Source organism: Nicotiana attenuata, unplaced genomic scaffold, assembly GCF_001879085.1.
Source record: "Nicotiana attenuata strain UT unplaced genomic scaffold, NIATTr2, whole genome shotgun sequence".
Lineage (NCBI taxonomy): Eukaryota > Viridiplantae > Streptophyta > Magnoliopsida > Solanales > Solanaceae > Nicotiana > Nicotiana attenuata.
Genome location: NW_017676426.1, coordinates 12,959 through 28,590, shown reverse-complemented (window position 1 = coordinate 28,590; position 15,632 = coordinate 12,959). Strand labels below are relative to the sequence as shown.

General features: G+C 37.2%; 1 protein-coding gene across 1 annotated transcript; it reads right to left on the bottom strand.

Moving 5' to 3' along the window:
* Positions 1-12,717: 12,717 nt before the first annotated feature.
* Positions 12,718-13,962, bottom strand: LOC109221003. Its single transcript, XM_019385470.1, has one exon. It carries the CDS (start codon positions 13,960-13,962, stop codon positions 12,718-12,720), a length of 1,245 nt encoding a protein of 414 aa, XP_019241015.1.
* Between the last annotated feature and the right edge of the window lie 1,670 nt (positions 13,963-15,632).

Here is a 15,632-nt window from a genome sequence, read left to right as displayed (position 1 = left end):
AAAAGTGTACTTTAAGGATAATATGATTATAACCATATAAAGAGATCTAAAATAAAGAAGAGAAGGAAAAGACAATACTTGAAAAATGAAACAATAGCAGTATTATTTTACACTTACAAGTATCCAATTCTTTACTCCGAATCACTTGCTTCATCCAACACTTTGATATTGTTGTGAACAACTAATCTCCAAATATCATGAACACTACCACTCTTTCTATTCTATACATCGTAAGATATCCATATACTCTAATACCACGTAAAACATTACAGTTTAGGGTCATATGAAGCAAGAGTCAATTCTATCTCAAAATGGAAAAGTAATATAATACGACTCTACACATTGACTACCAAAAAATATAAATGGACATGCTCATGTCATATGTTTCCTGGACCAAAAACATTTTCAATGAAAATTATTTTGCATTGCTCTCGAAGAAAACACAAACGACGAGGCATTTATGATTTATACTAATAGATAGATATGTTGGTAGAATAGTAAGAATTATATAAAAAGTTCCGAAAATGTTACAACTGCACAACTGATACATAATGGATCGATGTTTTGATTACTTTATGAAAACCAAAGAATCCAAATACTATGAGGAAAATGGATATTTGAGACTAAAGGAGCTCAACGGCAATTACTTCAGGCAACTTAGTACTTTAAGAACTTTGTCGCAACGACAAATACTGATGCATGTTTATACAAACATAACTTTAGCAATATTATAGTGAATTCATTGCTACAAATCTTAAAATTCTCAACAACAACAACAAACTCAGCTTAATCTCATACGTGGGGTATGATGAGAATAATATGTACGCAGCCAACCCCCTACCCTGTAAAAGCAGAGAGACTGTTTCCGATGGACCTAAGATTGAATAATTCATGGAGGGGACTGGATGACAAAATTAATTTTTAAACTTATATCTTAAAAATATTCAATGGTTGATATTTATATTTTTTTTAAAGTTATCTAACAATGAATTTATTGGTTGATCTTTAAAATATACCTTACATTTCTTCAATTGCTGGCTGATCAAATGATGTTCGTTGTTAAAGTATGGAGTCAGTGTACAAATTAAAAGAGAATGGATAAAATATTTACCAGGGTATAATAATATTAGGCTTCAACTGATCTTTTGTAAACAACAGTCCAGCATTAAGCATATAAAATTTCAAAAATTAGCCAAAACACTGCAACAAAGAGCGATATAATCTGCGTTTCAGGAACAAACTTTTAATAAAGTACTGTATCGGGCAAGTATATTTCAGTATAAATAGGTAAGAGGAGATGAATGGGAAGATACTGTTTCTTGGTAACAAAGAGGAAAATAGTTGCGAACACCTATGGTTCGACTTCACCCCTCTTTCCTTACCTTCGTAGAGTGATACGCAGAATCCAGAAGATGTGATCCAACAATATCGCTCTTAACACCCTAAAGGCCAAAGCGAACGCATCATTCCTCACTCTCTCGATTTCGTGTTGATAACCTTTGAGTCTGGTGACCAACATATTCAAAACTCATAGCGTCGATATTTTGAATTCGCCACAATCGCTAGCCTCAGTAATTCCCACAAGTAGCTCAAAAGATGATAAAAATCAAGTAAACATTCAGAAAGCAAAAATAAATAAATAAATAAATAAAATAAAGTACTCCACAGAGCTGAACTATAATATGATAAAAATGCCATTAAATTAAAGCTCACACGCAGCTCCAACAGAATGCTATATCAACAGGGACAAATGACTTTGTGCTCCTTGAAAAAGAAATAGAAATTTTAAGCATAAGTTTTTGTAAACAATTTAGTATAAAACTAATATTAAAAAGTTTATTTGTATAAATTCACTTTATCAAATGTGGTTCTGAATGTTTGAGCTCTAAGATACTAAAATCAAACCTGCAAAAGTCTTCAACTAAAAAGCTCTAGTAATGTGCCAAAGTATCATTAACCAAAAAAAGGGGAAAAGGTGGTTACTTCTAGTTTAATTCTTCATGGAGAAGAAGCAATTGTGGCAGTGTAGAAGTTCATTTCTCTAAAAAAAATTGCTCTACATCAAAGAAGAACCAAAATTTAAAATATCAGAGATTAACTTGGTCTAATTGCCTATCAGATTTTATCATATTTCAAAAAAGAAAAAAAAAAGAGAAAAGCTAGACGTGTCAAAGAAATGATGTATTACTTGCCATAATCATAGTGAATTGCACTGTGAGTCGAAATACAATTTTAAAGCTATGATTGTTCTTAATGATCAGTTTTAAGATATGCATTCGCGAGAAGAACATTATTTAGAACATGTTTTACATTATGTACTTATTCAAATATCATCTGGTGAATGAGTCAGGCATATAATCAAACATCTTGGGTGCATAGTCTACTTCAATAATTAGCATTAAGACTACACAATAAACACATGATCAAATGAAAGAGGAAAAGAAAGTAGAAAACTTAACTGTAAAAATAGGTGCATCTTCTGCTTTCTCTTCAGAAGAGAAGAGATTGTCACACAAGCAATTGTGCATATCATCCATCCTCATCTTTCCTTGTTCGTGTCTTCCTTTTAGGAATTGTATCTATAGATAAACTTATTCTTATAGAAACAAATAACAATATAGCACAAATTAAGAGACTTAATCTTGCATCAGCAATTTTGATACCTTGCAATCAGGTACGATCACTCAAGAAGTTATTCAAAACAATCAAAACCTAACACCCAGGAAATCAAGTTTTTCATATCATCAAACATCTTGGGTGCATAGTTCACTTAAATGGGAATTTAGAAATTACCATCAGAAGAAGTTATGCATATAAAGCCGACTACTTTGAGAATTTAGAGAGGAAAAGAAGTGATATTCCATTATACTTTCAAATCCTATGTTAGAGCCCACGTTCCAAGAGATCCTGCCTTAAACTTCCCACGGTTTCACTGGCTTTGTACAATTTTTTAGGTCAAAGACGCGCAGGGAGGAGTTATATTATTTGTGGGTTTCAGATATAATTTTAATTTCGAAATTACTGTTTGTTTTAAAAAAATATGTAAATAATTTATTATTTTGAAATTCAAATTCAAAAAATAAACTAATTTTACCTAACTTAACTAATTCTTTCTTTAAACTGTCACATGGCATTTTGTTAACGTGACACTTCCAAATTTTGAAGGCTGACTTCTTTCCCTTTAATAATAGATAGATACGCTTTTAATTCTAGCACTTCCATTTTACTCTTAATGCATTCTCGTATAGTAACAATATGCCATGTTAAAACGAAATAATATTCCAATGGTATTTTCAATATGTATTACAAATCTTTAACTTATGACCATATGATTTAAATTATCACTACTAGAAAATGGACTTATGGAAACAATTGTTTTGGCTACGGTTCACAAACCGTTGCCATAGAGCGGATATAGTAACGATTACAACTGTTACATAGAATTTGGGTGCTATCAGCACACTTTAGCTATCAAACCGTTGCAATTGTAAAAAATCCGTTGCCATAGAATTTTGTTTTTGTAACGGATGTGTAAACTGTCCCAATAGACATATTTATGGCAACAATTTTGGAACAATAAACTTCTACGGGAGCGGTTATTTATTCCCTCCTCGTTTTTTCCGCTGAAATTTTCTGAGCCAGCCAAATCAACCCTCATTTTATATATTTTACTTAATTTTAATAATGTAAATATAAAATTAAGACTTTCTTCCCCTTTTCCCAATAAACCCACCCATCAGTATGTCGATACACCCAAAGAGCCTCTCTCTTTTATTTTTTCCTTAGAAAAATTCATCTCCTAAATTCTCTTTTTCACTCCTAAAATCCAAAACCAACGCCATAAAATTCAATAATCTTTCAACTGCTAATATCTTAACTCCTTATAGATTCATTTCAAGGACAGTTGCTAGCCTTCCCCAAATACCCAAATTCTAAAATCATTTTTGTGCTCGAATCTGAGAAGCGGGGAAATTTAAAAGGTAGTGAGGCAACAATTACAGGTAAGAGATCGAGTTCAATCGCGATAACTTTTCAACCCATAAGATACTCTGCGAGAAACCAACTTCATGTGTATGTTTTTCTAATTTGGGTACTTTTTTAATTGTTCCTTTTTCTTTAGTTTGGTTGGCTTTTAGAACAACTCTGGGTACGTTCGAGGACGAACATGTGTTTAAGTGGGGGAGGATGTAACAACCCGACCGGTCGTTTTGAGCTTTGCACTTTGATCGCCAGTTCTCGGGCATGACTTGCCCTGTGTGATGTATTATGACCGATGTAGATCGTTGGTTTTGGTTTTCAGGAAAATCGGAATGAATTTGAAGGAACAGTCTCAGTTGAAAGCTTTGAATTTAAAAGGTTTGACCAAGAGTTGACTTGTTTGTATATGAGCTCGGATCGGAATTTTTATGATTTGGTTAGCTTCGTTGGGTGATTTATGACTTAGGAGTGCGATCGGAATGCATTTTGGAAGTCCGTGGAGGGATTTGGCTTGAATTGGCAAAGTTAGTAATTTGGCGAATTCCGGTTGATAGGTGAGATTTTGATCCGAGGGTCGGAATGGAATTCTGAGAATTGTTGTACCTTCGTTATGCCATTTGTGATGTGTGTGCAAAATTTCAGGTCATTCGGACGTCGTTTGGTCGGGTTTTTGATCGAAAGAGTAATTCGGAAGTTTTTGAATTCTTAGGCTTGAACCCGAGGGTGATTTGATGTTTTGATGTTGTTTTGAGCGTTCCGAAGGTTGGGACAAATTTGAATGATGTTATGGGGTGTGTTGGCATGTTTGGTCGGGGTCCCATGAGGCTCGGATAAGTTTTGGAGGAGTTTTTGGAAGATGTTGCCGTTTTGAGCATAAGCATGTAATAATCCAAAGGTCCATTTTTCATTCTAGAGATCAAAATTTGATTTCGAGACTTCCGGAGTTTTGACAATGAATTATAGGAGTGATCTGGAAAGTTTGGTTTAATTTCATCAAGTCGCGATTGGGTTTTTGACGCGAAACATGAGTTAATTGTTTAACGAACGAAATGGGTATCACACTGAGCAAATGAGCTCCGAATTGAGTTTTGATTGAAGGGATATGTTCGTATTATTGTTTGTGACTCATAGGAACAAGAATCATCAAATTCCGAGTTTGTATGATGGAGTTAGAGCCTTTTTAGTGAAAATAAAGATTGCTGGTGCATCAGATCTGGTGTGCACCTTTTAGCGACCAGATTTGGCACTTTTAGCGACCAGATTTGGCTTTTAGCGACCCGATTCAGGTATATTAGTGCTGTTCTGTTTTTTTTGCTCATTTTGACGTTTTTTTTTTGTGAAAGAACACGGCTTGGGGTGATTTTTGAGCAAGAAATCATGGGAAATCTTGAGGTAAGTCACTTGTAATCATTTCTACTCCATAATATTGAATTATCATCGAATAAGCCGACTAGATTACATGTTTTTGAGGTGTAAATTGGGGATTTGGACCTAGGGATTTGAAAATAAGATTTGAAGATTTGGAGGCCGAATTGTTATCGGAATTTAGTAATTTTGGTATGGTTGGACTCGTGGTTGAATGGGTTGTCGGATTTTGTGAGTTTCGTCGAATTCCGAAGCGTGGGCCCGGGGGCCGGGTTTGAGCAATTTCGGGATTTTGATGTTAAATTGGATATTTTCGAGTGGGCTTCGCTCCCCTAGCATATTTTAATGATTATGTACTCATTGTGGCTAGATTTGGAGGATCCAGAGGTCGATTCGTGCGGGCGAGGCATCGCGGGCTAGAGTTTGGACCGGATCGAGGTGAGTAATGATTGTAAATGATATCATGAGGGTTTGAAACCCCGGATTTGCACATCATAGTGCTATATTGAGGTGACTGGCACGCCGGATAGCGAGCGTGGGGTAGAGCACCGTTGGGGATTGTGACTTGGTCCGTCCGGATTGATGATTTTACCGCGCATTTGACTGAACTTATTTGTTATTACCATGATTTGGACTGATTGCCATATTTGGGCTTCGCGCCAATTATCTGAACTCTTTGGGGATTTTTATCACTATTTCCTCACTGTTTTGATATACTACTTGAACTCAGTCCTTTTGATTATACTGTTTTAAAAACTCAGCCGCTTTAATTGAACTTTAAGATTTAAATAATATTTCCACTGTTCTTTGGGCTGCGCACTACTATTTTATTGATACCGAGGGGCTTATGATGTTTTCTGGACTGAGCGAGGCCGAGGGCCATATGTGAGGGAGGTGAGGAGGCTTTCAGGCCTCGAGTGTTATATGAGGAGGCTTTCAGGCCTTGAGTGTGATGTGAGAAGGCTTTCAGGCCTTATGTTATATGCCACGAGGTGGCTTGATATTGTGCTTGAGCCGTAAAGGGCCCCTCCGGAGTCTGCACCCCCACAGTGAGCGCGGGTACCCATATGGATCGGGCTGCACGCCGCAGCGAGATATGGATCGGGCTTCACGCCGCAGCGAGATATGGATCGGGCTTCACGCCGCAGCGAGATATGGATCGGGCTGCACGCCGCAGCGATATGTGGATTGGGCTGCATGCCGCAGCGTTACTATATGATACTGTTTTGAGAGTGATCTGAGAGAGAGAGCCCGAGGGGCTGAGAGTGTTTCTGAGAGTGAGCCCGAGGGGCTGGTACTGTTTTTGAGATATTGCCCGAGGGGCAAACTTTTATGAGCTCATCTTGCATATTTACTTGCCTTTTTACCTGTTATACTGCGGTATTTGTGCCCGAGGGGCGGATTTTTCTGTGCTTATCAGCACTAACTGTTTTGAAATTGTTTCATAACTGTTGAAAAGATCTTTTTTCAAAGGAGATTTAAACTGAGCCAATATCTTTCTAAAAATTTCACAGCTTCACTATTTTCTCAAAGGATTGTACCCTGCTTCTATGCAGCATGTTGGTTGCTTTACGTGATTTCTTACTGCTCAGTTGTTATTTATCTTTGTTACTCACTGAGTTGGAATACTCACTTTACTCCATGCACCTCGTGTGCAGTTGAAGGTATTTTTTCCCCGGTAGCGGGTATTGGCTGTTTGGAGGCAGAGCTGTAGTAGTTTAGCGAGGTGACTGCCAGCGTTCGCAGCACCGTTTCTTTCTATGTTATTCATTATTCCTGTTCAGTGTATTTCTAGACTTGTAAACGTAATTACATTCTTGTAGATGCTCGTGACTTGTGACACCCCGATTAGGGCTGTGTTGGATTGTATTTCCGCTAATTAATACTATTAAGTCATATTTAAGCTGTCTAATTATGTTTAACTACTTTTGAAAAGACGAGTTGGGTTAGTTGGCTGGCCTCGTCTTCACGAGAGGCGCCATCATGACCAGTGCGGGATTTGGGTCGTGATACTTTGAACCCAAATTGTTAGGGTTTTAATTTCATTAGGGTATGGCTAGTATATATGGGTCTAAATTTCTTTTGGTAGAATTCTTTTCTGTTGATGTTGGATTTCTTGTTGCATGAGCTATTAAGTTGGGTAGTTTGGGTCTCAGTATTTCTTCTTGACTGGATGGAAGCGGATGATTAAATAAGAAAAGTCTGAAATTCTGTTAAGTTTATTCTTTTTTGAGTGAGTGATAATTACTTTTTTATAAATATTTTATGATTATTTCTATTTATATCCTTTAGAATATTACTCTGACATGCTCCGGTTTTGCAGGATTTGGGATCTAGTAACATTGTTGCAGCTGTTGAATTACCTGAGAGAGATCTGGGATCCTTTCGTTCGGTTGTTGTGGCCCAACCCTTGTCCATCTAGGAACATATAGAAGTTAACTTTATATGGTGGATATTTTGCAGATCTGAAGGTGATCTATTTTTAGAACCACTTTTCTGGTGAGATTCCTATTGAGATTCCTATCAATGATAGTTCATGATTAATAGAACCTGCACAATGTGATAGTTCATGGCTGCTGGACATTCATTTGACTATACAATAGCAGCTTGCACCACTTGTATAATTAGTATTGTACGATGACAATGTTCCCGTGATAGTTAGATTGGTATTTCTCTTCTGTGTTGTACGTATGGTTGCAATTGGTATGGTCGCAATTGGTGCCTTTTTAAGTAGTAATTTCTAAATCATCAATGGAAAAATATTGCAACACCATTTTGATTAAACTAGTCGCAGCATCAAGGTCTGAGCCAAATTGAGCAAGGGCATATTATTTTTTTGTCAGGTTAATATATTTGTAAATGTTATTTTTTATTCCAGCACTTAGTTCAAGTTCATCTCTGGGAGTGCTTTGAATTTGCAGTTCTGGGAGTGCTTTAAATTTGCAGTTGCAAAGTTTTATTGACTTCTTGGAGCTGAATTGCTCTTGAGTTTTCAAGGTACTACATAGACTGTATACTGAATGATAAATTCTTTTAAAAAATTTACTAAATTATTTATTTTCATCTTTTATAGGTGGATCGGATGAGCAAAGAGTGGATGAAAGAGGCAAAAATATTGCTTAGAGTCATGGGATTGTTTTGAAATATTTGTGTATTCAGATATTTTAGGAATCTTTTATTTTTGATTTTCATTACTTTGAGAGCTTATGTATGCTTTTGAATTGTTAGACAATATTATAAAGTTTATTTTATGGAAAGCTTCAATAAATTGTCGCAGTAGCTTCATGAACTGTTGCGATAGCTCCTAATAACTGTTGCGGTAGCTCATAATAACTATTGCAGTAGCTCCTAATAACTGTTGCAGTCGCACCGAATAACTGTTGCAGTAGCCTCAATAAACTGTTGCGCCAACTCCTAATAACCGTCACAATATATCATCTAAACTATTGCTATAGCAGAAATTACCGTTCCCTAAAATGATATTGAGACAATTTAGAACCGTCCCATTTGACTAATTAACCGTTACAACATATGAACGTATTGCAAGGGTTCCAAAACCGTTGCCATACACAGGTCTATTGCAACGACAGTGCAACCGTTACAGAAAACTGTTGCGACAGAGTATTGTTATGCGACCTGGTGGGACGGTCGCTGAACCGTTGCAATAGGTCTATGGCAACGGTTTTTACATCTATTGAACGGTTATTCCGCTGTTGCCGTAGATCAATTTTCTGGTAGTGTATTTATTTATACTCTTAAACTAAGATACATAAAACTGAAGCGCAAGGGGTTTCTTTTTTTTTTTTTTAATTTTAGTTTAACTTATTAATATATAAGTTACTGCCAATATAAAGGTTTCCACTTCGTGAACCCTTGCATGGCCTAAAAAAGTAAGTTATTTCCCATTCTTTCTCCTTCAACCAGTCGTTGTTTTCTTTTTCTAGTACAAAGCACTACCGAATTTGTCAGAGTACTTTTGTAATCTACAGTTCCTTAAGTTTTATAATGAGTGGTCCAAATCGTGAATTATAGTAGATCAACTAACAAATTTCTCTTCCACTTATTTACCTACCACAACATAACGTAATTAGCTGCAGGTAAAACCAAAAGGCCGGGAAAAGAACCAGGACCTTAGGTTTGTTGTGTGTCTCTTACTTTCTAAGAAATTTGAAGATCAATCGACCAAATAACAGTGAGGGGCTGCGATGTTATAAGTCACATCCTATTGATTAGATTCATTAGCAAAGTTTTGTTTCTATGATAATAAAAGAAGTTATCAAGAAATCGTGTATAACACCAGCTACGCCTGACATGCAAAATGAGTGCGTAGGATTTTTTTTTTTTAAAAACCCACAGTGGGGTAATCTTTTATTCCTGAAGCATCACGATTACAAAAAGGAGGCTATGCTTGACCTCCATGAACAAAAGGAATGGAGATCCATTCATTACATAGTATGATATTCCTCTAATTTTCTATCCAAAAAAAGTTTTTGCTAGCTGGTGATTTATGGTATTTGTTGATCCATATCCAGCAAGCAGTACCTATCTAAGGTGGTTCAAAAAACCATCCAGAATGTTTGGTTGCTTTGATCCTGAATGAAGGTATTTGTAGCTTGTCCATTCTCAGATATCCTTTTGTCCCCCAAGGTAATTCCTCTTCTTGCAAATATAACTTGTTTTCCAGAATGTTTGTAGCATGCTTGGCTAAGGAATCTGCTACCGTGTTTCCCTCCCGGAAGCAATGACGCACTTCTATGTTCCTCTTCATTACTTTTTCTCTGATAATTGATATGTCTTTGTGAAGTCTCCATGGTGGTTTTACCTTTCCTTGTATCATTTGAACTACCAGTAAGGAGTCTAGCTCCACCGTAAGCTTGTTGAATTGTTGTTCACAACACCATTCAATTCCACAAAGTGCATCCTGCAATTCAGAGAAATTTTTAGTCAAGAATTGAATAGGATTAGCATAGGCCATTACCATATCTCCACTTCTTCTTCTAACAATCCCTCCATCGCCAGCTTTGCCCAATGTCATCATACAGCTGCCATCGGAGTTCAACTTCCAGTTATCATCCTCTGGTTTTACCCATGTCACCATTATGCTCCTGAGTGTAGGTTTATAGCTCTCAGCTATGTAGCAAGTTTGGTTCCAATTCCATTCATTTTCCATCCTACTAAATTTTATACCCATGGAAGTTTTAATCAAAAACACTATTTGTTGACAAATTCTAGCAATGGTAGTATTTTTTTGGCTGTACTTTTTGGAACATCTAGCTTTCCAAATTTCCCAACAAGTGATAATGGGAGTTATGTGAAGGATAAGTTTATGCGCTGGGTTTTTTGGAGATATATTCCACCACTGGTATAACACATTGGTGATGTTGTTTCTTCTCCAGATGACTCCTAATGGTCTGGAAATATTATGCCAAACAGCTCTTGCAGTGTCACTCTCAACAAACAAATGATGACGACTTTCTTCCTTAGGTTGACTACAACAAGAACATCTGGAGACCGTATGGATACCAAATCTCTGAGTATTACCATCAAGAGGCAATTTATTCTTTAAGATCCACATAAAGAAGGATATCTTAAAAGGAACTTCTTTGGACCATAGTTTGCTAAGCATAGGACAATGATTGTTTTTTTTGCCTAGGAGTTTGAAGTGCTGATGCACAAAAGAAACTACCATCCGTAGTAAGTTTCCAGATGGCTTGGTCTTTAGTATTGGGATCTCCCAAATCCACATATTGAATGTTTTCAATAATGTTCTGTGAGACTTCATTCTTTAGAGATTCAACATCCCAGTTATGACCCTGGATGAAATCCTTCACCTTAGTGTTTCCAGGCTTGTACGTGAGATTGACTAATGAGTTAATAGGTCCCTCAGTAGTCCAATTATCCCACCAGAAAAACAGATTTCCTTCATTCACCCTCCAAACAACTTTGTCTTCTACTTTGTCTCTAATGATCAACAAGCTTCTTCGTTCATTAGTCTCTGGAACTTACTACCTTCGCTACCAGATTACTTCTAGGGCAGTACTTGGCATCCATAAAATTAGTCCATAAGTTCTCCTCAGTTCTGAGTCTCCACCATCTTTTAGCGAGGAAAGTATTACCAATGTCATGAATTCTTTTAAACCCCAATCCTCCCTCCTCAGTGGGGTAGCACATCTTGGCCCATGAACTCCAATGGTATTTGTTTTTCCCCTCATTCTATCCCCAAAAGAAATTTGCTAAGTACATCTCGATCTGGTTCATCACCGTGATAGGTGGAACCATAGCTGCTAACAAATGGAGAGTCTGAGATTGAAGGATATGCTTTATGATGACTGCTCTACCACCATGGGAGAGGAATCTACCTTGCCATCCTCCTGCTTTGGTTAGGACTTTAGTGGTGATATCTGTAAAATGACTGATTTTCTTCCTTCCTAAGTAAATTGGACATCCCAAGTATGTAAAGGGAAAGTGACTGTGCTTTTAGCCAGTCCACTTCTTAATCTTCCTCATGTGATGATTATCCATCTTATCATGAGTTAAGAAAAAGCTCTTGTCCTTATTGATCTCTTGACCAGAAGCCTCCTGATATTTTTTGAGTTGTTTCATAATGAGCTTGATCGACCTTTTGTTAGCTGATGAAAAAAGCACGAGATCGTCTGCATAGCTAAAATGGTTGATTTGTGGCCCTCTTTTATGCATTGAGAAACCCACGAAGTCTTCTTTGGTGTGAAGATGATTGAGTGCTCTGGTGAGGCATTCTGCTGCTATAATGAATAAGGAGGGGGAAAGGGGATCTCCTTGTTTCAATCCTCTAGAGGAATTAAAGAAACCGTGCCTGGTACCATTGATAATGATAGAGTACCAATTATTAGCAATGAGTCTATGAATCAATTCAATGGTCCACTCTGAGAATCCCATTCTCCTGAGGACTAAAGTCAGGAAAGTCCATGACAGCTTGTTTTAAGCCTTCATAACTATATTGCCTCCATTTATCTTCTTATTGATTCCATGAACAATCTCTTGAGTGAGGAGAATATTCTCTGTGATTAGTCTACCTTTCACAAAGCCAGTTTGATTCTCTGATATAAACTTGGGTAGCAGAGGGTTAATTCTCATAGCAATAAGCTTAGAGATGATCTTGCTGGTAAAGTTACACAAGCTTATAGGTCTCAGCTGGGAAAAGTTTTCAGGAGAACTAATTTTTGGGATCAAGACCAAGCATGTGTGAGTATAATATTTGGTGAGGTTTGCTCCACTGAAGAAGGCAGATACAAATTCCATTATATCATTCTTAACAATATCCCAAGCTTTCTGAAAGAAATGTCCATTAAATCCATCTGGACCTGCAGCACTGTTAGGATCCATAGAGAACACTGCTTATTTCACCTCCTCAATAGTTGGGGTGTGTTGTAGTAACTCATTATCCGCATCTGTGATCAACTTTTCACATTTCCTCACGATTTCCATATCACTGGTATTGTTAGGTTGAGAGAAAATCTCGCTGAAATGTTCTATAGCAGCTTGTGCTATGTTCCTATTTCCTTCTACCCAGTCACCATCTCTATTTTTTATCATGTGGAGCTGAGTTTTCCTTCTTCTTTCTCTGATGACACTGTGAAAGTACTTACTGTTGGTGTCACCCTCTTCTGCCCATTTAACTCTTGCTTTCTGTTTCAAAATGGAGTCTTGCATCTTGAGCCATCTTATGTATTCTGCTTGTGATTTGTGGAGCTCCTGTCTGTTCTCCTCTGAGTCATCTAAATCATAAGCTTCCTCTTGAAGTCTTGTGTTCTCCTCCATTTGTTTGACATTTTCCTGCACATCTCCAATGGTATCTCTTGACCATCTACTTAGACTCTTAGCTAACGCCTTGAGTTTTTGTTGTAGGATCCACATAGGATTGCCTTGAACGTTGGTGTTCCAGCAACTTTCTACTAAGGAAAGGAAGTCCTCCCGATCAGTCCAAAAGTTCAAGAATTTAAAGTACTTGATAACTTTCTGACGGTCGTTAGTGCACCTTATTAAAAGCAATTTGTGGTCAGAACCAGTTTTAGATTGGTGATCAATCCTGACTGAGTTAAAAGCTTCATCCCACTCCTCGTTCATAAGAACTCCGTCTAGTCTTTTGCTAATTCTTCTACCTCTGCTTCTTCCATTACACCAGGTGAATGGGCTACCAGTAAATCCAGGATCAGTCATGCCACATTCCTCCATGCAAGAGATGAAGTCAGTGCTCTTGCTTAAGCAGTGTGGATTCCCTCCTGACTTTTCCTCGGTAGTCATGATGGAATTGAAATCTCCAGCAATAGACCAAGGAGCATGAATCTGTCTACTTAGAGATCTAAGTTTGTTCCACAACCTTCTCCTTTTAATGGCTCTACTTCTGGCGTAAACTATTGTAAACCAGAAATTGTTGTCATTGTTAGTGTGATGGATGTGAAAAGTAATTTGTTGTCTTCTTTTTGACTTAACAGTACAAGTGAGATTAGAGTTCCAAAAGCATCCATTCTTACTACGAGCATTTGAGACTGCATTGTCATATCCTAGTTTGTTCCTATAATCATCAATTTGGTCACTAGAGAGAAAAGGTTCTTGTAGTGCCACAAAATCAATCCTGTGCATGTTGACTAATTTGATTAGTCTATCAAAAGCTCCTTTGGATTTCATCCCCCTAATATTCCATATGATTGTACTAATCATAAGGTTATTAGAGGGGTATGTTTTGTTTTCCCTTATTTTTCAACTCAGGATTTGTATTGGGAAAAATTTAGTTTGTATATTGGAGATGACGTGTCATGACACGTAGACTGGTCAAATAGTCAAAGAACTAAGGTTAGTTAAGAGGTACGAGCAACAACAGATACGAGCAAGTTAAATGAAAGAGGCGCGAGCAGTCATACAAGCAATTCAAGGCTCGTACCTATTCAAGACATTTAAAACTCAAAGATCGTGAAGAATCAAAGGAATGAATCTGACAGCAAAAAAGAGCCCAGATACAGCATTTAATGAGTATTAAATACTGGAAACGTTAGAGAATATGTACTTAATGTATATGATTGCATAACGTAACATTTAAAGTCATTAATTGCCCATAATAGCCTTATTATGACAAAGATAAGACTCGTATCCCCAAAATAGATATAAAAGGGGAAGGAACAAACAATTGTAAACACACGAAACACTATTGGAATATATTTTGATTTACTTTCTTTCTGATTATATTATTCACAAATCTCTTTCTCCATATACTTTTCTGATTATCAATAATCCGTATTCTTCTAAATTCTAGCTTTGACTAAAATTCCAGTTTTTAGTTAAACAAATTGGTTTTGTTACCGGGAATCTGATAATCAATTATATCTCAACTTGATTTTCTTTGTTGGATCAACTATGTCGAACAACAACGACAATATCCAAGGAAACCGAGAAAATCAATCGAACCAACAACTTCAGGGAGATCTGCGAGACAATAATGCATTAGTTCCTTCTCCACAATGTTCACCACGACGATCTCGTGAAGGAACTCTTGAAGGATCTCACAAGAAGAACAAGTTCAATTTGAGAATGTTGAAGCTATGGATGATGCTTTACAAAAACTTATCGCTACTCAGGTCAACAAAGCTTTACAAGCTTTTGTTAGTCAATTACCTATTTTGGGCTTGGGTTGGAACGGGTGCACGGAAGCTGCTCCACCCACACCTACTCCAAATAATAATACTTTGGAGAATCCTCGTTCTGGACTGGTTAATTCAGGCAGCGGTGGAACCCCCAGTGAAACACAGGAGGGAGACCCAGGTAATCTAGTTAATTCTGATTTACAAAATCTAGTACTAACATTGCAGAAACAGCTTAAGGAGCAACAAGACCGCATAGAACAAATACCCGGAGTACCGCCCGTGATCAAGGGGGTAGATATAGATAAATATTCTCAACAGCCCTGGAAGCCAAGTGTCGCCCCTCTCCCAATTCCAAAGAAGTTCAAGATGCCTGATATTCCGAAGTATGATGGGATAACGGACCCACGAGATCACGTTATTGCATTTACAACAGGTGTCAAGGGCAATGATTTGACTAAGCAGGAGATTGAACCAGTCTTGGTCAAAAAATTCGGTGAAACACTCACTAAAGGGGCACTAACATGGTATTCTCTTTTACCTGAAAATTCCATAAATTCTTTTGCTGAGCTTGCAGATTTATTTATCAAAGCACACTTGGGAGCTCAAAAAGTTGAAAAGAGAATGGAAGACATCTTCAAAATCAAGCAAGGAGATTCAGAGTTGCTTAGAGAATTC

Coding starts and splice junctions, on each gene's coding strand:
- LOC109221003 (XM_019385470.1), bottom strand. CDS start 13,962: ATGCACAGGATTGATTTTGTGGCACTACAAGAACCTTTTCTCTCTAGT.